The 23185-nt window shown below is 46.6% G+C and overlaps 1 protein-coding gene across 1 annotated transcript in view; it reads right to left on the reverse strand.

Moving 5' to 3' along the window:
• The window catches only part of LOC115139285 (solute carrier family 41 member 1-like), a 43881-nt gene that overhangs the window by 10870 nt on the left and 9826 nt on the right, over positions 1–23185 (reverse strand). Inside the window, exon 3 of the mRNA XM_029676482.2 lies at positions 10940–11047. Coding sequence (XP_029532342.1) covers positions 10940–11047 — 108 coding nt within the window. The remainder of the gene's footprint in view (positions 1–10939; positions 11048–23185) is intronic.

Consider the following 23185-nt stretch of genomic DNA (forward strand, 5'->3'; position numbering starts at 1 on the left):
AGAGGCACAGTGTGTGTCAGAGGCTATGAGCCTAATGACCACTCTGCTCAGAGGCGTGTGTCTGTATCTGTGTCAGTAAGGAAGTTGAAAGAGGAAGGGTGAGCCTTCAGGGGCCGTGTTTCAAACCCATGTGTACAGAGAGAGATGAGTGGAGTTGGCTGCATGGTGGATAAGGGGGCGCAAGGCAGGGAGATAAGAGACAGGGCAGGTCACACTACACTACACACACCAGCCACCCAAACAATAAAGAAACCATACGCTCACACACACACACCACTGACGGCGTGATGACGGCAGCAAGGGCTCAGCCAGAATAGGCCACAATGTCACGTAAGCTTTAGCCTTGGTTGTTTTTCGGTTGGTGTGTGTTTTCCCAGCTGTTGAAGGCTATGAGCTGGTGGTGAGATAAGGCAGTATCTAAGGGTTTAGTGTGTGACAGTAAATGACGGTAGCTAGCTACCCCGCTATCTTTTTGTTAGCCTAGCACTCATCCCTGTTTTAGGCTTAGAGAGAAAGAGAGCAGGAATAGCATATATTACGTTTATTATGAACATTTACATTAAACCATGCCAATAATGGATGTCAGAGAGTAGCCTACAGTAGGCTGGCTCTAGACACTATGTGGTAGCTAATGCGGTAATGTCAGCCTGCCGTCATCCACTAAATATGATTATTCCAATAGTCAATTAGGCTCAAATGCAAGGATCACAGAGAGTTACAGAAAACAACTGTTTGTAGAAAGGAGAGAGAGAGAGTGTGAGTTTAGCCCAGAATCTCTTCAACCCCTAAACAAAAACAACCATTTTCAGCAGATCAAAATAAGAAAGAAGACAGAGATGTGGTCATGTGGATGGCATTCTGCCTCAGCCCCTGGGATCAACCATTTTTCTTTGATAGGCTCATTAGGAAACTTACAGTGATCTTAATCTGTTGATAATTAGTAATTCCGTGGAAAGAAACGTGGCCAACTGGAGCCAGCCAAGATCCTCCAAGAAAAACAATAACTCTAGGTGGAACGGAAGTAGGCCAATGTCACACCAAACAAATGACATACACAGTTCATCTGCCAGATCATACACGCTCAAGTCACCTGGCTGCCACCAAGTCGCAACAGCAAGGAAAGCAGTAAAGTTTGCTACATAAAAAATGCATCCATCCTTCCTCCTTCCAGTCTTGGAATGGGGGTTACCCAACATAGCAATATCTGGGAGCCCTACACTCAATTCACCTGCATCACAACTCAAAAGTCAGGACAGGAAAGAACTGGAAAAGCTTATCACATTCTGCTGTGTTTGTCAGGCTGTTTTCCCACAAGCCAGTGGAAGGAATGTGTGGATTGATGTGCTTAATAGCAGCAGTGAGCTACTAATTTTAGTTACTACATAGTTCTAGGAATACATTCTTTAAAAAAAGGGTTTCCAAAAGGGTTATTTGGCTGTCCCCATAGGATAACCCTTTATGGTTCCAGGTAGAACCCTTTTGGGTTCCATGTAGAACCCTCTGTGGAAAGAGTTCTACATCTAACCCAAAAGGGTACTTCCTGGAACCAAAGATTGTTATTTAAAGGGTTCTCCCACGGCCGGCTATAGCCTTTTGGGCTAGGGCTTTTAGGCCCCCCACCTTGCGGCAAAACATTTTTAGTGGCCCCCTTCTTGATGGTGGAGAGAAATGTATTTTTTTCAAGGTTAATTTCCTGCAATTCTACACATTTTGCCATGGGGCGTAGAGAAAATGTTACAGTTTTAAAGCAATTTTTATGCTCTCCTACTCATTTTGCCATGGGGCAGAGAGAAAAAAATTAGCAATTGCAAATTTGCACTTCCTGCAATTCTACACATTTTGTAATGACTAATACCATGTTATATCATATCTGAATGACTAACAAAATCAATGGGGGCCCACTGGAGGTCAAGGCCCCTTGGCACGTTCCCTGCATGCCCGGTCAGTATTCGGCCATGATTAATTAATTTAGCTGGACCTTCACACTTAGACTTTTCGCAAAATACCCTGGGCTACACATATTACTGCAATGTAAAGTTGCGAACTTGTCACGTCTCGACCGCTACCTCGCACAACACTCGCCCGACAGTTGCCCCCTTTAAGCAGCAAAGTGTAAACAGAATTGTTTCGTTAAGCCAACACTCTTCCAGTAAAAATTGTAATAGCAGAGCAATGTTTAAAAAAAGCTGAAATGTACAGACATTTTACTTATATTTGAAACTTGTTTTATGGAATTACCTGTAATTGTAGGAACAGCCTGTTGCATTCTGAGATTATCACCGTAGTTTAAATTTTTTACATTACATTTAAGTCATTTAGCAGACGCTCTTATCCAGAGCGACTTACAAATTGGTGCATTCACCTTATGACATCCAGTGGAACAGCCACTTTAAAATAGTGCATCTAAATCTTTTAAGGGGGGGGGGGTGAGAAGGATTACTTTATCCTATCCTAGGTATTCCTTAAAGAGGTGGGGTTTCAGGTGTCTCCGGAAGGTGGTGATTGACTCCGCTGTCCTGGCGTCGTGAGGGAGTTTGTTCCACCATTGGGGGGCCAGAGCAGCGAACAGTTTTGACTGGGCTGAGCGGGAACTGTACTTCCTCAGTGGTAGGGAGGCGAGCAGGCCAGAGGTGGATGAACGCAGTGCCCTTGTTTGGGTGTAGGGCCTGATCAGAGCCTGGAGGTACTGAGGTGCCGTTCCCCTCACAGCTCCGTAGGCAAGCACCATGGGAAGCAACTCCCAAGGGAATTATCAATGTTTTCAGTCTTCTATTTGCTTTTACCTCATACAATGACTTCTATGATATTGATAAAAATTTGAGCTGTGGACCAAGAATGTTGCATTGCCAGCCACAACGAAAGGTAAGGCAATGATTTAATGTAAATTCAAAAGTAGATATCTCTTTCGCCATTCCACTCCTCAGACTCTCCTTCATCTCTCGTAGTGTGAATATGGCCTAACTACCAATCTAAACATTTTAGTTGACATGACTAATTGAGTGACTGTCAGAAACTGATATAAGAGAGAAACTGCTGATGCCCAACCATATTTTAAATTGCACCTGGTGTATTGTACTATCCTTACTCTCAATAGTAAGTTGTCTGTAGGCCCTGCATTAAAGACCAACATTTTTAATATTTTTAAATGCTTTAAATGTCACCTTTATTTAACCAGGTAGGCCAGTTGAGAACATGCTCTCATTTACAACTGCTATCTGGCCAAGATAAAGTGCGACAAAAACAACAACACAGAGTGACACATAACAAACGTACAGTCAATAACACAATAGAAAAGAAGAAAAATCTATGTACAGTGTGTGTAAATGTAGAAGAGTAGGGAGGTAGGCAATGAATAGGCCATAGAAGCAAGACAATTCAAATGTAGCATTAAAACTGGAATGATAGATGTGCAGATGATGATGTGCAAGTAGAGATACTGGTGTGAAAAAGAGCAAGAGGGTAAGTATAAATATGGGGATGAGGTAGTTGGGTGTGCTATTTACAGATTCACTGTACCTGTGCACAGCCATCGGTAAGCTGCTGACAGCTGATGCTTAAAGTTAAAGAGAGGGAGATATAAGACTCCAGCTTCAGAAATTTTTGCAATTCGTTCCAGTCATTGGCAGCAGAGAACTGGAAGGAAAGGTGGCAAAAGTAAGTGTTGGCTTTGGGGATGACCAGTGAGATATACCTGCTGGAGCGCGTGCTATGGGTGTGTGTTGCTATGGTGACCAGTGAGCTGAGATGACGGGCTTTACCTAGCAAAGATTTATAGATGACCTGGAGCCAGTGGGTTTGGCAAGGGCCAGCCAACGAGAGCATACAGGTCGCAGAAGTGGATAGTATGTGGGGCTTTGGTGACAAAACGTATGGCATTGTGATAGACTGCATCCAATTTGCTGAGTAGAGTGTTGGGAGGCTATTTTGAAAATGACATCGCAAAAGTCAAGGATCGGTAGGATAGTCAGTTTTACGAGGGTATGTTTGGCAGCATGAGTGAAGGAGGTTTTGTTGTGAAATAGGAAGCCAATTCTAGATTTAATTTTGGATTGGAGATGCTTAATGTGCATCTGGAAGGAGAGTTTACAGTCTAGCCAGACACCTAGGTATTTGTAGTTGTCCACATATTCTAAGTCAGAACCATCCAGAGTAGTGATGCTAGAAGGGCGGGCAGGTGCGGGCAGCGATCGGTTGAAGAGCATGCATTTAGTTTTACTTGCATTTAAGAGCAGTTGGAGGCCACGGAAGGAGAGTTGTATTGAATTGAAGCTCATCTGGAGGTTTGTTAATACAGTGTCCAAAGAAGGGCCAGAAGTATACGGAATGGTGTCGTCTGTGTAGAGGTGGATCAGAGAATCACCAGCAGCAAGAGCATATCATTGATATATACAGAGAAAAGAGTTGGCCCGAGAATTGAACCCTGTGGCACACCCATAGAGACTGCCAGAGGTTCAAAGAACAATCCCTCTGATTTGACACACTGAACTCTGTCTGAGAAGTAGTTGGTGAACCACGCAAGGCAGTCATTTGAGAAGCCAAGGCTATTGAGTCTGCCGATAAGAATGCAGTGATTGACAGAGTTGAAAGCCTTGGCCTGGTCAATGAAGACGGCTGCAGAGTACTGTCTTTTATCGATGGCGGTTATGATATTATTTAGGACCTTGAGCGTGGCTGAGGTGCAGCCATGACCAGCTCGGAAACCAGATTGCATAGTGGAGAAAGGTACGGTGGGATTCAAAATGGTCGGTGATCTGTTTATTAACTTGGCTTTCAAAGATTTAAGAAAGGCAGGGCAGGATGGATATAGGTCTATAACAGTTTGGGTCTAGAGTGTCTCCCCCTTTGAAGAGGGGGATGACCGAGGCAGCCAATCTTTGGGGGATCTCAGAAAATACAAAACAATTTTGGCGGATCATTTTAGAAGGAGAAGGTCCAGATTGTCTAGCCCAGCTGATTCGTAGGGATCCAGATTTTGCAGCTCTTTCAGAACATCAGCTGTCTGGATTTGGGTGAAGGAGAAGCGGGGGGGGGAGCTTGGGCAAGTTGCAGGGGGTGCTGAGATGTTGGCCGGGGTAGGGGTAGCCAGGTGGAAAGCATGGCCAGCCGTAGAAAAATGCTTATTGAAAATATCGATTATTGTGGATTTATCAGTGGTGACAGTGTTTCCTATCCTCAGTGCATTGGGCAGCTGGGAGGAGGTGCACTTATTCTCAATGGACTTTACAGTGTCCCAACAGTTTTTGGATTTAGTGCTACAGGAAGCAAATTTCTGTTTGAAAATGCTAGCCTTAGCTTTCCTAACTGACTGAGTATATTTGTTCCTGACAAAACACCACAGGTTATTTTTGTGCTGATCAAATCTGGGTTGAACCAAGGGCTATAGGGCTTAGTTCTACATTTGTTGAATGGGGCATGCTTATTTAAGATGGAGAGGAAAGCACTTTTGAAGAGCAACCAGGCATCCTCTACTGACGGGATGAGGTCAATATCCTTCCAGGATACCCAGGCCAGGTCGATTAGAAAGGCCTGCTCGATGAAGTGTTTTAGGGAGCGTTTGACAGTGATGAGGGGTGGTCGTTTGACCGCGGACCCATTATGCACACAGGCAATGAGGCAGTGATCGCTGAGATCCTGGTTGAAGACAGCAGAGGTGTATTTAGAGGGCACATTGGTCAGGATAATATCTAAGAGGGTTAAAGGAAATTGGGATAAATAAAAAAATATAGCAGTTTAATTTCAGGACTAAAAAAATGGACAGCTGTGCCATAACGATCACAAAATAGTTGGGAAGAGATATTCGATGTACCGATTCCATGGTACATTGTTTATGAACTGATAAGCAAAACAAGGCCGGATTCAAAACTTGAGGTGGGTCATGAGAAATCAAACTGGATGGACATCAGAAATAGATGGGAGAGGTTGAGAGTAGAAGGAGGACAGGACTAAAAACAAACTAAATATAACTTATGTAGAATAGATTGTGTCCGTAAAATGTACATAGTGTGTGTAAGCTAGAGGTAGAGGCCTAAGTGTTTTTCGTTAGTTTACTCCAATTAGGGGAGTGGTACGGTTATCGAAAGAAAGAAAAAATAAATAAATAATAATTGAGACCCCGACTAAGTAAGAAATGATTTTTTTCTCTAATGAGTAGGCTTGCATTTTAATGAATTCATACAACTATCACTCACACCTGTGCATATTATTAAATGACACTGATGTTTAAGATAAAACCATGTTATGTTGATAACTAATATTGAAAGGAGATATGAAGCAATCTAACTAGATTAGAAGGCCTAGGCTACTTCATCCTAATGTAAGCTAAATGCATTGGATACAAAACAAATACTGGCATGTGATAAAGGATAACATGCCCAATATAATTATATAAATGGATATCAAACAATAATATACACTCAGTGTACAGTTTATTAGGTACACCACCCTGTTCATGAAAATGGTACGCCACGTAGCCGTGGCTTGGTATATAAAGCAGACAGGCATCGAGGCATTCAATTACTGTTTGATTGAACATTAGAATGGACAAAACGAGTGACCTAAGCGACTTTGAGCGTGGTATGATCATCGGTTCCAGGCGCGTGGTTTCCAGTTTCTCAGAAAAGGCCGGCATCCTGTGTCTAGGGTTTACAAAGAATGGTGCAACAAACAAAACACATCCAGTCAGAGGCAGTTCTGTGGGGGAAAACAAGTCGTTGATGAGCGGTCGAAGGAGAATGGCAAGAATCGTTCAAGCTAACAGGCAGTCCACAAACAGGCAAAAAACGGCGCAGTACAACAGTGGTGTGCAGAACGGCATCTCGGAACGCACGACTCATCGGTCCTTGTCACGGACGGGCTATTGCACCAGATAACCACACCGGGTTCCACTCCTAAAACAGGAAAAAGTGGCTCCAGTGGGCAAGCGATCACCAACACTGGACAATTGAGGAGTGGAAAAACATTGCCTGGTCTGACAAATCCCACTTCCTGTTGGTCATGCTGATGGCAGAGTCCGAATTTGACATACGTAGCAGGAGTCCATGGCCCCATCCTGCCTGGTGTCAACGGTACAGGTTGGTGGCGGTGGTGTAAGAGTCTGGTGAATGCTTTTCTGGCACATGTTAGGTCCCTTGATACTGAAGAATTCAGGCTGTTCTGGAGGCAAAGGTGGGTCCGATCCATTAATAGATTGTTGTACCTAATAAACTGGCCACTGAGTGTCTATTCAAATAAATAAATACAGCATTGTAATAGTGTTGATGCCTTTCTCTCCTTATATGGGATTAGACAGATGATCTGCAGTCACCAGATGCCCAAGCCTCAAAACCAGAAACATGTGGAGACATCAACATTTGTAATTTTAATAAATGTTAACCTATTATTGGTTTTCCTGTATCTGTGCATGAGTACTTAAAACACAGTCCATTGTACAAAATAAGTCATTCCCAAGTGAGGGACAGGGAGATTAACCTCCAACATTCATGCACTTGTTTGGTACAATAGGACAAATTCAATTAATTGTGGTCTAAATTGAAGACTTGCACACAGTGCAATCCCCTGGGACAGAAATCACTGTATCACTGTATCACTGTAATCATCTGTATTATAGAATGAGCTTCCTAAATTACAATGTCCTGACAAATCTGGATGATAAACAATAACATGGGTGAATCTATTTCTATCTAACATTGTGATATTGCACAGTCCTAAATAATACCCTGAGATATGATCATTATCCTGGTGACTGGCAGGTTCCAGACAAGTTCTTTACATCTGCAGGGTGTCAGGGTGAGATGTTCTTCAACCTGGAACAAGCAGACACAAGGGGGAAGAAATTAACCTCACTGCTCAAATTTCTGTGCTGGTTCAAGTTGCTGAAGCCGCAACAATGTCCCTCACTTAGGAATGACTTATTAACGTGCAATCGCTTTGTTAACAGTTTTGCATATTTTTTCAGGCTTGGTCAAGTTGTTTAAAGTAAGAGTAGAATAACTTAGCCTCTAATTTTAACTAGTAACACCAACCCCAATAGTGCAACACAATATTGGAAGGGAAGGTGGCAAGATAAAGTTAGCTAACGTTAGGTAAACAGACACTGCAGGCAGCTAGTTAGCGAAACAGAAAGAACAAATAACTAGGCTGGCTAGCAAGCCTAGATTGAACAGAACACATCTAGCTGCATTTCCTAAGTCTTTCATCAGATGTTGTTAAAATTTCTTCTGTCCAAATGAATCGGCAGGACTGTTTTCTCCTGCTGAGCCAATGCAATGGAGTGAAACGCGATCAGGTGCCCACTTCAGTCCCTGAAAACAAATGGAAGAAAACAATTTGTTACATGTCTTCAGCTGGCTAGCAAGTTCACCATTTCATGATTTTAAAACTGTACGGGTCTTCACAATTGACATATTGCTGAATCTATGATTAGTTAGTTAGGTTGTTCATCTTTAAACAGCCAATAAGCAGAATGAGATCGCCTGCTAGCTAGCTATCACATCCGACATGTTAGCTAACTTGACAACAGGCTGATAAACAACAGTTACTCAGTTTTTTTATTCAAAATTCATATGAAAGTTTGTACATAATTTGGTTAATAAATAAACATTATACTTACATTTTGACGTTATTCCTTATTCTTCTGGAAAATGTTATCCCAAGCGGGGACTTCTGTGTGCCATTATTTTTTAGTTTTTGTTTTGAAAGTATATTGGAAAGTTTCTTAGTAGCAAGCTAACCTTTTAGTTTGGATCCTATGGCACATTTGGCATCAGTTGCTGGGACTGCTACACTCTGTCCAGTGATCCTGCCAACCAAGGCCAGTACTGAGGAGCTATTTGGCATAGCAGCTAGCCTATCTGCTAGCTAGCTGCCTATCAAGCTAGCAGGGTTTGTTGAGGGCTTGAACACGGCCCGCAACGTGGTTAGACATTGTGGCTGGGACTGCGGATTGTCCCGGGTTTGTGGCTGTCTAGATCCCTGCGGTTTGTTGTGTTCAATCTTCCCTGTGACCTACCCAGGGTCAGCTCTATGAGGTGAAACAGGAGAACGGCAAGATGTCAGCAAACTGTAAGTCATTGAGAGAGGACATCAATTCTGTGTGTGAATCCATGATAACAATGACGGATACATCTCGAGGGACAATCAAGGCAAAACAACGGAATTGCAAAATCCTGAGATTCTGGGACCTAGATGGAGTCTGAGGACAAAGTGAAGGAAATTATCTCTGAGAAATTGATGGAACACCGGAAGATTGAGGTGGAACCTGCCTACAGGACTGGAAAACCCACCACCAGCCCAGGTGACAGGCCTAGGCCGATAGTGGACAAGTTCCTGAGGTTCAAGGACAAGGTAGCTGTTCTGGAAAGAGCCAAGAACTTGAGAGGAATATATATATTCCTCAACGAGGACTATCCTGAAGCTGTGCGCCAGAAGAGGAAAGAACTTATTCCACCCATGAAAGCTCCTAGAGTGCGTTGGGACATTGCTTACATCTGCTATGACAGGCTCATTGTCCACCCTCCCAAGAAGCCTGGAAGGGATGAGAGAGCCAATCATATGGGTTTGTAGCTTCAATCCCGCCTCACACACACCAATTAATGGAGAGCTGAAAGTATATATTTTTTATTTTGCTTTGCTCTTTTCATATGTTTATCTCTAATAAGCTACCCAGGAAAGGGCTGAACATAGCCCATATTATTATATGTGGCCTTAGAAATAAGGTTCATGAAATCAATAACTCTTTATTGAATATCCGAAACATACAATATACTTATAGCATCGAAGCCGCTAAACAGCTACATCATACCAGTCATCCAACAAACTTCCATTCAGAGCGACACACAGAAGCATCCAGGGTCTATGCCCTGCTCAAAGGCACGTTGACAGGTCTCCCAACAGGCCAAAAAACATGAACCCGAACCCTCCAAGATCCCCCACAGTTCCCCAATAGCTGTCCCTCAACCATTCGAGACCTCTCCCACAGTGCCTCCCCCCCCCCAAGAAGAAAAATATAAATAAAAAATACAATTAATTCCATTCCCCACCCCTGTAATGGTCGTCGTCGGTGGAAGAAGGTGAGGACCAAGGTGCAGCGTGGTATGTGTCCATATTTATTAAATGAACACTGAAATAACAAAATAATAAAGAAATGACCGAGAACAGTTCTGGCTGGTGCAGACACACAACAGAAAACAATCACCCACCCAACACAATAGAAAACAGGCTCCCTAATTATGGTTCTCAATCAAGGACAACGATTGACAGCTGCCTCTGAGAACCATACCAGGCCAAACACAGAAATAGCAAATCAAAGAAAAGCTAACAAAGACAACCCACCCAACTCACGCCCTGACCATACTAAAACAAAGACATAACAAAAGGTCAGAACGTGACATATCACCCCCCAAAAGGTGCGGACTCCGGCCGCAAAACCTGAACCTATAGGGGAGGGTCTGGGTGGGTGTCTGTCTGCGGTGGCGGCTCTGGCGCGGGACGTGGACTCCACTCCACCATAGTCCTTGTCCGCCTCTTAGCCCGCCTCCGTGGCCTCTTAAGAGCAGTGACCCTTGCCACCGATCTCGGACTGGGGACCCTAGCCACGGGTCCCGAATGGACGGGAGACTCTGGCAGCACCGGACGGACGGGAGACTCCGGCAGTTCCGGACTGGAGGGAGACTCCGGCAGACAATTAATTCCATTCCCCACCCCTGTAATGGTCGTCGTCGGTGGAAGAAGGTGAGGACCAAGGTGCAGCGTGGTATGTGTCCATATTTATTAAATGAATACGGAAATAACAAAATAACAAAGAGAAACGACCGAAAACAGTTCTGGCTGGTGCAGACACACAACAGAAAACACACACCCCACACACACACAAGCATACATGTCCAGAAATGTCCACACAGGCACCTACACACACACGCACACACACAACACACACACTCACCGCTGTGGACAGTCTGGAAGCCAGTGTCATCTCCAGGTTGCCCTTTAACCCCAGCAGCGCTGGGACCAGGATGAAGACCTCCGTCACCTCTGTAAACACCGTCCAGTGCTGCAACACAAGAACACAGTCTGAAACCTGATCTCTTCCTTTTCTCAGTGACATGCTATCTGTTCAAACCGTGTTGGAATCATAATCATATTCCCTCTGGAGAGGAGCAAGGTCATTTTGACCTTACACTGTAACCATTCACCACCCTCTTTCTGTCACTTCTCTCTCCCTCTCTTCTCTAAACATCCACCTGCTCCTTATCTATCCCTCTCCTCTCTCTCTTCCCCTGCCATTTCTCGCCATTCTCCCTGTCTTCAACAACACTATAATAAAACACTGTAACAAGATTTATTTTCTTGATATCACCTTTCATACAGTACTTGCAGCCCACATTGTTTTTACTGTAACCCTCCATCTGCCTGCTAGCTCTTGTGCTGAGGCAGAGAGCTAGCAGGCAGATTGGCCAAGAGGAAGAGAGTATTTAATACTCTCTGCCTCTGTTCCAGTTACCATACCTCTCCACAGTGAACGACTTAGTCTGGGGCAAAGTCAGCCAGGAGCAAGGCCAGCTAAATCTAAAGGGTCATTTAGATATACTGTATGGCCTGGGATGGGAGACATCAGAGAAAATGAATACATTACAAATGCTCACGCTCACGCAGCTGAGTTTTTTTATTTATTTTTTTTTATTTTTTTTTTTCACCTTTATTTAACCAGGTAGGCTAGTTGAGAACAAGTTCTCATTTGCAACTGCGACCTGGCCAAGATAAAGCATAGCAGTGTGAACAGACAACACAGAGTTACACATGGAGTAAGCAATTAACAAGTCAATAACACAGTAGAAAAAAAATGGGCAGTCTATATACAATGTGTGCAAAAGGCATGAGGAGGTAGGCGAATAATACAATTTTGCAGATTAACACTGGGGTGATAAAAGATCAGATGGTCATGTACAGGTAGAGATATTGGTGTGCAAAAGAGCAGAAAAGTAAATAAATAAATAAATAAAATAAAAAAACAGTATAAAAACAGTATGGGGATGAGGTAGGTGAAAATGGGTGGGCTATTTACCAATAGACTATGTACAGCTGCAGCGATCGGTTAGCTGCTCGGATAGCTGATGTTTGAAGTTGGTGAGGGAGATAAAAGTCTCCAACTTCAGCGATTTTTGCAGTTCATTCCAGTCACAGGCAGCAGAGTACTGGAACGAAAGGCGGCCAAATGAGGTGTTGGCTTTAGGGATGATCAGTGAGATACACCTGCTGGAGCGTGTGCTACGGATGGGTGTTGCCATCGTGACCAGTGAACTGAGATAAGGCGGAGCTTTACCTAGCATGGACTTGTAGATGACCTGGAGCCAGTGGGTCTGGCGACGAATATGTAGCGAGGGCCAGCCGACTAGAGCATACAAGTCGCAGTGGTGGGTGGTATAAGGTGCTTTGGTGACAAAACGGATGGCACTATGATAGACTGCATCCAGTTTGCTGAGTAGAATCAGTTGCTGTAGAATCAAATGGAAATTCCCAGTTGATGACTCTGTGGTCCTGGAGCTGATTACCGGCCCACTATGCCCCCCACTTTAGCTGTATTCCAGCCCTTGAGATGGTCTCTATGAGTCCCTGAACTGATGACTGTGGTAAAGTGCCTCTCTGATGTTTCTCCATTAGCCCAGTGCAGTGGCAGGAGCAGCAAAGTGGGACAGAGGATAGACAGGGCTGGTGCATAAGGATGAGGATGATTTTGGGATACATGGCTAAGGAATGACTGGGTTAGACTCACTATAAGGTTGGGGCAGTGGTACAAGCCTGGGGTTGGGGCATAAAGCTGGGGGTTGGGGCTGGGGTATAAGGCTGGGGGATGGGGTTGGGGCTGGGGTATAAGGCTGGAGGGATGGGGTTGGGGTTGGGGCTGGGGAATAAGGCTGGGGGATGGGGTTGGGGCTGGGGTATAAGGCTGGGGGATGGGGTTGGGGCTGGGGTATAAGGCTGGGGGATGGGGTTGGGGTTGGGGCTGGGGAATAAGGCTGGGGGATGGGGTTGGGGCTGGGTATAAAGCTGGGGGTTGGGGCTGGGGAATAAGGCTGGGAGGATGGGGTTGGGGTATAAGGCTGGGGGGATGGGGTTGGGGCTGGGGTATAAGGCTGGGGACATTAATCCATCAACTGAGAAAGCGCTTGCCTTCAGAGTGAGTCCCACCTGCCCCCAGCACTTGCAGCTCATCGCTCAGCCCACAGCTAAATCAATACTGAGAAGGCTGTAGGGGAGAGGAATAACAGCTAGATAACTTTATCCTGCCTACACATCCCTACAGTGAGAAATAGCTGTGTTTCATCAGCAGTCTGGGTGGAGGCGATAGCACTGTTAACCTCCTCTCTGTCTGTCAGCAGCCTGGGCTATTTAAAACGGTTGACTCTACAGGGACCCCACCACCCCACCTTCTGTCCCTCTCCCAACCCAGCTCTGGTTAGCCAACCACCCTAACCCACTTCTCTCTCTGTCTCTCTTCTATTAAACTCTACCTCTTTCATCCCTCCCTTTTCCTTTCCCTACTTTCACCCTGTCCTCCTCTCTCTACTCTCCTCTCCAGCTGTTATATATGTTGTTGTCTCCAATGGAACAGTGGAGCCCAGCCAACACCTCACCCCCCATCGACCAGCCCCAGTTCTACAAACTCTGTGGATAGTCAGTCAGTATCATGGTGTATCAAGAGGAAAGGAACGCAGCCCCGTTTTCCCAGTGTTGCTCATGTGGAGTGTTCACCGGGCATACCCCACATGATAATTATTTTTTAGAAGATCTGGTGACTTTTTAAAAGGATATTCTTCCCATTATTTTGGGTTGTGGGCCCCCTAAAGCTGCCGAGCACATGAACATGTTGTAAGCCATGGCAAAATGCAAAATGTTTTGAATGACAGGAAATGTGTTATGCAGGTGAGTGAGGACCCAAAAGCGGTTTAACAGAAACAGAGTCTTTTAATGTCCAAACACAGGGAAGACATAAATCCTCTTCAGATGTATCGGTTGACAAAATAGACAACCCGCAGAGAGGGCGACAAATAAATCATAAAGTCCTCTGATCTTTACAGGAGAGTCCCCTTCTAGCAGCAGAGGAGAATAGCAGGGTTAGCGGCAACAGACTGCTGGTCTCTCCGGGTAGGCGCGGGTTGTAGAGGACAGAGGTACCTGATCACACGTAGCATCTGATGAAGAGGCAGATTACGACAGGACGGGACAAGGGTGAAGCAAACGAGAATCTGACAAAGACAGAAGCAGAAACAGAGAGAGAAATAGAGACCTAATCAGAGGGAAAAAAGGGAACAGGTGGGAGAGAGTAAACGAGGTAGTTAGAGGAGATGAGGAACAGCTGGGGGAAGGAAAGGGAGAGAAGGTAACCTAATACGACCAGCAGGGGGAAACGAAGTGAAGAGAAAGAACAGGAACAAGACATAACATGACAATACATGACAAAATTAGATTTAAAACTGGGAAAAAAATCTGACTTTGCACAGGTCCAACACTGCTTGCGAGCTGGGGGATTGGGGGGGGGCGTTCAGGTGGTAGGGTGATACTTGACTAGTACAGTGTTGAGACTTGACTAGGTGAGGGGTGAGGTCTGAAGAGAAGGAATTACAAAAGTTCCTAATATGTATTGCACTGGCTTGCTGTCTCTCTGGGTCTGACTAGCATGCTGTCTCGAGGACAGTGCACTGTTTCGTGCACAGGCAGGTTTGGCTGTCACAGTGGCACAAAGAGCTAAATAACCTTTAGTATGATGTTGTACCCAGACAGAGCTAAATAACCTTTAGAATGATGTTGTACCCAGACAGAGCTAAATAACCTTTAGAACGGTGTTGTACCCAGACAGAGCTAAATAACCTTTAGAATGGTGTTGTACCCAGACAGAGCTAAATAACCTTTAGAATGGTGTTGTACCCAGACAGAGCTAAATAATCTTTAGAACAGTGTTGTACCCAGACAGAGCTAAATAACCTTTAGAATGATGTTGTACCCAGACAGAGCTAAATAACCTTTAGAATGGTGTTGTACCCAGACAGAGCTAAATAACCTTAATAATGGTGTTGTACCCAGACAGAGCTAAATAACCTTTAGTATGATGTTGTACCCAGACAGAGCTAAATAACCTTTAGAATGGTGTTGTACCCAGACAGAGCTAAATAACCTTTAGAATGGTGTTGTACCCAGACAGAGCTAAATAACCTTTAGAACGGTGTTGTACCCAGACAGAGCTAAATAACATTTAGAATGGTGTTGTACCCAGACAGAGCTAAATAACCTTTAGAATGGTGTTGTACCCAGACAGAGCTAAATAACCTTTAGAATGGTGTTGTACCCAGACAGAGCTAAATAACCTTTAGAACAGTGTTGCACCCAGACAGAGCTAAATAACCTTTAGAATGGTGTTGTACCCAGACAGAGCTAAATAACCTTTAGAACAGTGTTGCACCCAGACAGAGCTAAATAACCTTTAGAATGGTGTTGTACCCAGACAGAGCTAAATAACCTTTAGAACAGTGTTGCACCCAGACAGAGCTAAATAACCTTTAGAATGGTGTTGTACCCAGACAGAGCTAAATAACATTTAGAATGTTGTTGTTGTCATGTATTGTCATGTTATGTCTTGTTCCTGTTCTTTCTCTTCACTTCGTTTCCCCCTGCTGGTCGTATTAGGTTACCTTCTCTTCCTTTCCGTCCCCCAGCTGTTCCTCATCTCCTCTAACTACCTCGTTTACCCTCTCCCACCTGTTCCCTTTTTCCCTCTGATTAGGTCTCTATTTCTCTCTCTGTTTCTGCTTCTGTCTTTGTCAGATTCTCGTTTGCTTCACCCTTGTCCCGTCCTGTCGTTATCTGCCTCTTCATCAGATGCTACGTGTGATCAGGTACCTCTGTCCTCTACAACCCGCGCCTACCCGGAGAGACCAGCAGTCTGTTGCCGCTAACCCTGCTTATTCTCCTCTGCTGCTAGAAGGGGACTCTCCTGTAAAGATCAGAGGACTTTATGATTTATTTGTCGCCCTCTCTGCGGGTTGTCTATTTTGTCAATCGATACATCTTAAGAGGATCTATGTCTTCCCTGTGTTTTGACATTAAAAGACTCTGTTTCTGTTAAACCGCTTTTGGGTCCTCACTCACCGTCATAACAGAAGAATCTGACCAAGAATGGACCCAGCGACTTCGGATCCTCTCCACTCAGCCGTCGAGATCCAGGGAGCGATGCTAGGCAGACACGAGCAGGAATTGTTTGCTGCTCGACATGCCGTTGAGACCCTGGCCGCCCAAGTCTCCGACCTCTCGAAACAGATTCACCATCTCCGCCTCAATCCACCGGCCACTTCCAGGGCTTCTGAATCTCCGGAGCCCAGAATTAATAACCCGCCGTGTTACTCTGGGGAGCCCACTGAATGCCGCTCGTTCCTCACCCAGTGTGATATTGTGTTTTCTCTCCAGCCCAACACTTACTCCAGGGGCACAGCTCGTATCGCCTACGTCATATCTCTCCTTACTGGACGGGCTCGTGAGTGGGGCACGGCAATCTGGGAGGCGAGGGCTGAGTGTACTAACCAGTATCAGGACTTTAAGGAGGAGATGATACGGGTTTTTGATCGTTCTGTTTTTGGGGAAGAAGCTTCCAGGGTTCTGTCTTCCCTATGTCAAGGTAATCGATCCATAACAGATTACTCTATAGAGTTTCGCACTCTTGCTGCCTCCAGTGACTGGAACGAGCCGGCTTTGCTCGCTCGTTTTCTGGAGGGTCTCCGCGCGGAGGTAAAGGATGAGATTCTCTCTCGGGAGGTTCCTTCCAGCGTGGATTCCTTGATTGAACTCGCTATTCGCATAGAACGACGGGTTGATCTTCGTCACCGAGCTCGTGGAAGGGAGCTCGCGTTATCCGTTGCCCCCCTCTCCGCATCACTACCATCTTCCTCCACTGGCTCGGGTGCTGAGCCTATGCAGCTGGGGGGTATTCGCATCTCGACTAAGGAGAGGGAACGGAGAATCACCAACCGCCTCTGTCTCTATTGCGGTTCCGCTGGTCATTTTGTCACTTCATGTCCAGTAAAAGCCAGAGCTCATCAGTAAGCGGAGGGCTACTGGTGAGCGCTACTACTCAGGTCTCTCCTTCAAGATCCTGTACTACCTTGTCGGTCCATCTACGCTGGACCGGTTCGGCAGCTTCCTGCAGTGCCTTGATAGACTCTGGGGCGGAGGGCTGTTTTATGGACGAAGCCTGGGCTCGGGAACATGACATTCCTCTCAGACGGTTAGGGGAGCCCACGGCCTTGTTCGCTTTGGATGGTAGTCCTCTCCCCAGGATTCAGCGTGAAACGCTACCTTTAACCCTCACTGTCTCTGGTAATCATAGCGAAACCATTTCTTTTTTAATTTTTCGTTCACCTTTTACACCTGTTGTTTTGGGCCATCCCTGGCTAGTGTGTCATAATCCTTCTATTAATTGGTCTAGTAATTCTATCCTCTCCTGGAACGTCTCTTGTCATGTGAAGTGTTTAATGTCTGCTATCCCTCCTGTTTCCTCTTGTCTCTTCTTCACAGGAGGAGCCTGGTGATTTGACGGGGGTGCCGGAGGAATATCACGATCTGCGCACGGTGTTCAGTCGGTCCAGGGCCACCTCTCTTCCTCCGCACCGGTCGTATGATTGTAGTATTGATCTCCTTCCGGGAACCACTCCCCCCCGGGGTAGACTATACTCTCTGTCGGCTCCCGAACGTAAGGCTCTCGAGGATTATTTGTCTGTAGCTCTCGACGCCGGTACCATAGTTCCCTCCTCCTCTCCCGCCGGAGCGGGGTTTTTTTTTGTTAAGAAGAAGGACGGGTCCCTGCGCCCCTGCATAGATTATCGAGGGCTGAATGACATAACGGTTAAGAATCGTTATCCGCTTCCCCTTATGTCTTCAGCCTTCGAGATCCTGCAGGGAGCCAGGTTTTTCACTAAGTTGGACCTTCGTAACGCTTTACCATCTCGTGCGCATCAGGGGGGGACGAGTGGAAAACGGCGTTTAACACTCCGTTAGGGCACTTTGAATACCGGGTTCTGCCGTTCGGCCTCGCTAACGCTCCAGCTGTCTTTCAGGCATTAGTGAATGATGTCCTGAGAGACATGCTGAACATCTTTGTTTTCGTTTACCTTGACGATATCCTGATTTTTTTCACCGTCACTCCAGATTCATGTTCAGCACGTTCGACGTGTCCTCCAGCGCCTTTTAGAGAATTGTCTTTATGTGAAGGCTGAGAAGTGCTCTTTTCATGCCTCCTCCGTCACATTTCTCGGTTCTGTTATTTCCGCTGAAGGCATTAAGATGGATCCCGCTAAGGTCCAAGCTGTCATCGATTGGCCCGTCCCTAAGTCACGCGTCGAGCTGCAGCGCTTTCTCGGCTTCGCGAATTTATATCGTCGTTTCATCCGTAATTTCGGTCAGGTGGCAGCTCCTCTCACAGCCCTTACTTCTGTCAAGACGTGCTTTAAGTGGTCCGTTTCTGCCCAGGGAGCTTTTGATCTCCTCAAGAAGCGTTTTACATTGCACCTATCCTTGTTACACCTGACGTCTCTAGACAGTTCATTGTCGAGGTTGACGCGTCAGAGGTGGGCGTGGGAGCCATTCTCTCCCAGCGCTCCCGTTCTGACGACAAGGTCCACCCTTGCGCGTATTTTTCTCATCGCCTGTCGCCGTCGGAACGTAACTATGATGTGGGAAACCGCGAACTGCTCGCCATCCGCTTAGCCCTAGGCGAATGGCGACAGTGGTTGGAGGGGGCGACCGTTCCTTTTGTCGTTTGGACTGACCATAGGAACCTTGAGTACATCCGTTCTGCCAAACGACTTAATGCGCGTCAGGCTCGTTGGGCGCTGTTTTTCGCTCGTTTCGAGTTCGTAATTTCTTATCGTCCGGGCTCTAAGAACACCAAGCCTGATGCTTTATCCCGTCACTTCAGTTATTCAGTAGCCTCCTCCGACCCCGAGGGGATTCTCCCTGAGGGGCGTGTTGTCGGGTTGACTGTCTGGGGAATTGAGAGGCAGGTAAAGCAAGCACTCACTCACTCACACTCCGTCGCCGCGCGCTTGTCCTAGGAACCTTCTTTTCGTTCCCGTTCCTACTCGTCTGGCCGTTCTTCAGTGGGCTCACTCTGCCAAGTTAGCCGGCCACCCCGGCGTTCGGGGTACGCTTGCTTCTATTCGCCAGCGTTTTTGGTGGCCCACTCAGGAGCGTGACACGCGCCGTTTCGTGGCTGCTTGTTCGGACTGCGCGCAGACTAAGTCCGGTAACTCCCCTCCTGCCGGCCGTCTCAGACCGCTTTCCATTCCCTCTCGACCGTGGTCTCACATCGCCTTAGACTTTATTACCGGACTGCCTTCGTCAGCGGGGAAGACTGTTATTCTAACGGTTGTCGATAGGTTCTCTAAGGCGGCTCATTTTATTCCCCTCGCTAAGCTTCCTTCTGCTAAAGAGACGGCACAAATTATCATTGAGAATGTTTTCAGAATTCATGGCCTTCCGTCAGACGTCGTTTCGGACAGGGGTCCGCAATTCACGTCTCAATTTTGGAGGGAGTTTTGCCGTTTGATTGGGGCTTCCGTCAGTCTCTCTTCCGGCTTTCACCCCCAGTCTAACGGTCAAGCAGAACGGGCCAATCAGACTATTGGTCGCATCTTACGCAGTCTTTCTTTTCGTAACCCTGCGTCTTGGGCAGAACAGCTCCCCTGGGCAGAATATGCTCACAACTCGCTTCCTTCGTCTGCGACCGGGCTATCTCCTTTTCAGAGTAGCCTCGGGTACCAGCCTCCTCTGTTCTCGTCTCAGCTCGCAGAGTCCAGCGTCCCCTCCGCTCAGGCTTTTGTCCAACATTGTGAGCGCACCTGGAAGAGGGTCAGGTCTGCACTTTGCCGTTATAGGGCGCAGACTGTGAGAGCCGCTAATAAGCGTAGGACTAAGAGTCCTAGATATTGTCGCGGTCAGAGAGTATGGCTCTCCACTCAAAACCTTCCCCTTAAGACAGCTTCTCGCAAGTTGACCCCGCGGTTCATTGGTCCGTTCCGTATTTCTCAGGTCATTAATCCTGTCGCAGTGCGACTTCTTCTTCCGCGACATCTTCGTCGCGTCCACCCGGTCTTCCATGTCTCCTGTGTTAAGCCCTTTCTTCGCGCCCCCGTTCGTCTCCCCCCCCCATCCTTGTCGAGGGCGCACCTATCTACAGGGTCCGTAAGATTTTGGACATGCGTCCTCTGGGCCGTGGTCATCAGTACCTAGTGGATTGGGAGGGGTACGGTCCTGAGGAAAGGAGTTGGGTTCCATCTCGGGACGTGCTGGACCGTTCGCTGATCGATGATTTCCTCCGTTGCCGCCAGGTTTCCTCCTCGAGTGCGCCAGGAGGCGCTCGGTGAGTGGGGGGGGTACTGTCATGTATTGTCATGTTATGTCTTGTTCCTGTTCTTTCTCTTCACTTCGTTTCCCCCTGCTGGTCGTATTAGGTTACCTTCTCTTCCTTTCCGTCCCCCAGCTGTTCCTCATCTCCTCTAACTACCTCGTTTACCCTCTCCCACCTGTTCCCCTTTTCCCTCTGATTAGGTCTCTATTTCTCTCTCTGTTTCTGCTTCTGTCTTTGTCAGATTCTCGTTTGCTTCACCCTTGTCCCATCTTGTCGTTATCTGCCTCTTCATCAGATGCTACGTGTGATCAGGTACCTCTGTCCTCTACAACCCGCGCCGACCCGGAGAGACCAGCAGTCTGTTGCCGCTAACCCTGCTATTCTCCTCTGCTGCTAGAAGGGGACTCTCCTGTAAAGATCAGAGGACTTTATGATTTATTTGTCGCCCTCTCTGCGGGTTGTCTATTTTGTCAATCGATACATCTGAAGAGGATCTATGTCTTCCCTGTGTTTTGACATTAAAAGACTCTGTTTCTGTTAAACCGCTTTTGGGTCCTCACTCACCGTCATAACAGTTGTACCCAGACAGAGCTAAATAACCTTTAGAATGGTGTTGTACCCAGACAGAGCTAAATAACCTTTAGAATGGTGTTGTACCCAGACAGAGCTAAATAACCTTTAGAATGGTGTTGTACCCAGACAGAGCTAAATAACCTTTAGAATGGTGTTGTACCCAGACAGAGCTAAATAACCTTTAGAATGGTGTTGTACCCAGACAGAGCTAAATAACCTTTAGTATGATGTTGTACCCAGACAGAGCTAAATAACCTTTAGAATGATGTTGTACCCAGACAGAGCTAAATAACCTTTAGAACAGTGTTGCACCCAGACAGAGCTAAATAACCTTTAGAATGGTGTTGTACCCAGACAGAGCTAAATAACATTTAGAATGGTGTTGTACCCAGACAGATTATCAAAAGTACTGCATGTTTGGTAGAAATACTATGATGTTAAAAAATGTATTATGTTTAAAAACATTGCAGATTTTACCATGGCGCAGTTCGACAGCTAAATGAATGCAGCAGAAACACTGCTCATATGAAACTGCTGTGTATATCTGTACACTTTCTACAGGCAGGATTCTGAACCCAGCAGCATAAAACACCAACGCAATGTTGATGACTGTGCAGTGACACCAATGGTTGGAACACATATGACATCACAGGCAGTAACACTGATGGCACACAGCAGTGTTTCTGCTAGATTATTTTCCTAGGGGGGAGCCCCTGGGCCAATAATGCTGGTTGCTAACCAGCAGCCTTTCTATGTTAGTGATGGCTGTTTAACAGTCTGATGGCCTTGAGATAGAAGCTGTTTTTCAGTCTCTCGGTCCCAGCTTTGATGCACCTGTACTGACCTCGCCTTCTGGATGACAGCGTGGTAAACAGGCAGTGGCTCGGGTGGTTGTAGTCCTTGATGATCTTTTTGACCTTCCTGTGACATCGGGTGCTGTAGGTGTCCTGGAAGGTAGGTCGTTTGCCCACGGTGATTCGTTGTGCAGACCGCACCACCACACCCTCTGGAGAGCCTTGAGGTTGAGGGCGGTGCAGTTGCCGTACCAGGCGGTGATACAGCCTGACAGGATGCTCTCGATTGTACATCTGTAAAAGTTTGAGAGGGATTTAGGTGACAAGCCACATTTCTTCAGTCTCCTAAGGTTGAAGAGGCGCTGTTGTGCCTTCTTCACCACACTGTCTGTGTGGGTGGACCATTTCAGTTTGTACGTGATGTGTACGCCAAGGAACTTTCCACCTTCTCCACTACTGTCCCATCGATGTGGATAGGGGGGTGCTCCCTCTGCTGTTTCCTGAAGTACAGAATCATCTCCTTTGTTTTGTTGATGTTGGGTGAGAGGTTGTTTTCCTGACACCACACTCCGAGTGCCCTCACCTCCTCCCTGTAGGCTGTCTAGTCATTGTTGGTAATCAAGCCTACTACTGTTGTCTCGTCTGCAAACTTGATGATTGAGTTGGAGGCACACATGGCCACGTATTCATGGGTGAACAGGGAGTACAGGGGGGGGGGGGGGGGGGCGGGGGGTGAGCATGCACCCTTGTGGGGTCCCAGTGTTGAGGATCAGCGAAGTGGAGATGTTGTTTCCTACCTTCACCACCTGGGGACGGTCCGTCAGAAAGTCCTGGACCCAATTGCAGAGGACGGGGTTGAGACCCAGAGCCATAAGCTTAATGATGAGCTTGGAGGGTACTATGGTGTTGAATGCTGAGCTGTAGTCAATGAACAGCATTCTTACATAGGTATTCCTCATGTCCAGATGGAATAGGGCAGTGTGCAGTGTGATGGCGATTGCATCGTATGTGGACCTGTTGGGGCGGTATGCAACCTGAAGTGGGTCTAGGGTGGCAGGTAAGGTGGAGGTGATATGATCCTTGACTAGTCTCTCAAAGTACTTCATGATGACAGAAGTGAGTGCTACGGGGCGATAGTCATTTAGTTCAGATATCTTTGCCTTCTTTGGTACAGGAACAATGGTGGCCATCTTGTAACATGTGAGGACAGCAGACTGGGATAGGGTGCGATTGAATATGTCCGTAAACACACCAGCCAGCGGGTCTGCGCATGCTGTTTCCACCCCCATGCTTCACAGTAGGTATGGTGTTCTTTGGATGCAACTCAGCATTCTTTGTCCTCCAAACACGACGAGTTGAGTTTTTACCAAAAAGTTATATTTTGGTTTCATCTGACCATATGACATTCTCCCAATCTTCTTCTGGATCATCC

Source organism: Oncorhynchus nerka, linkage group LG2, assembly GCF_034236695.1.
Source record: "Oncorhynchus nerka isolate Pitt River linkage group LG2, Oner_Uvic_2.0, whole genome shotgun sequence".
In the NCBI taxonomy this organism is placed as follows: domain Eukaryota; kingdom Metazoa; phylum Chordata; class Actinopteri; order Salmoniformes; family Salmonidae; genus Oncorhynchus; species Oncorhynchus nerka.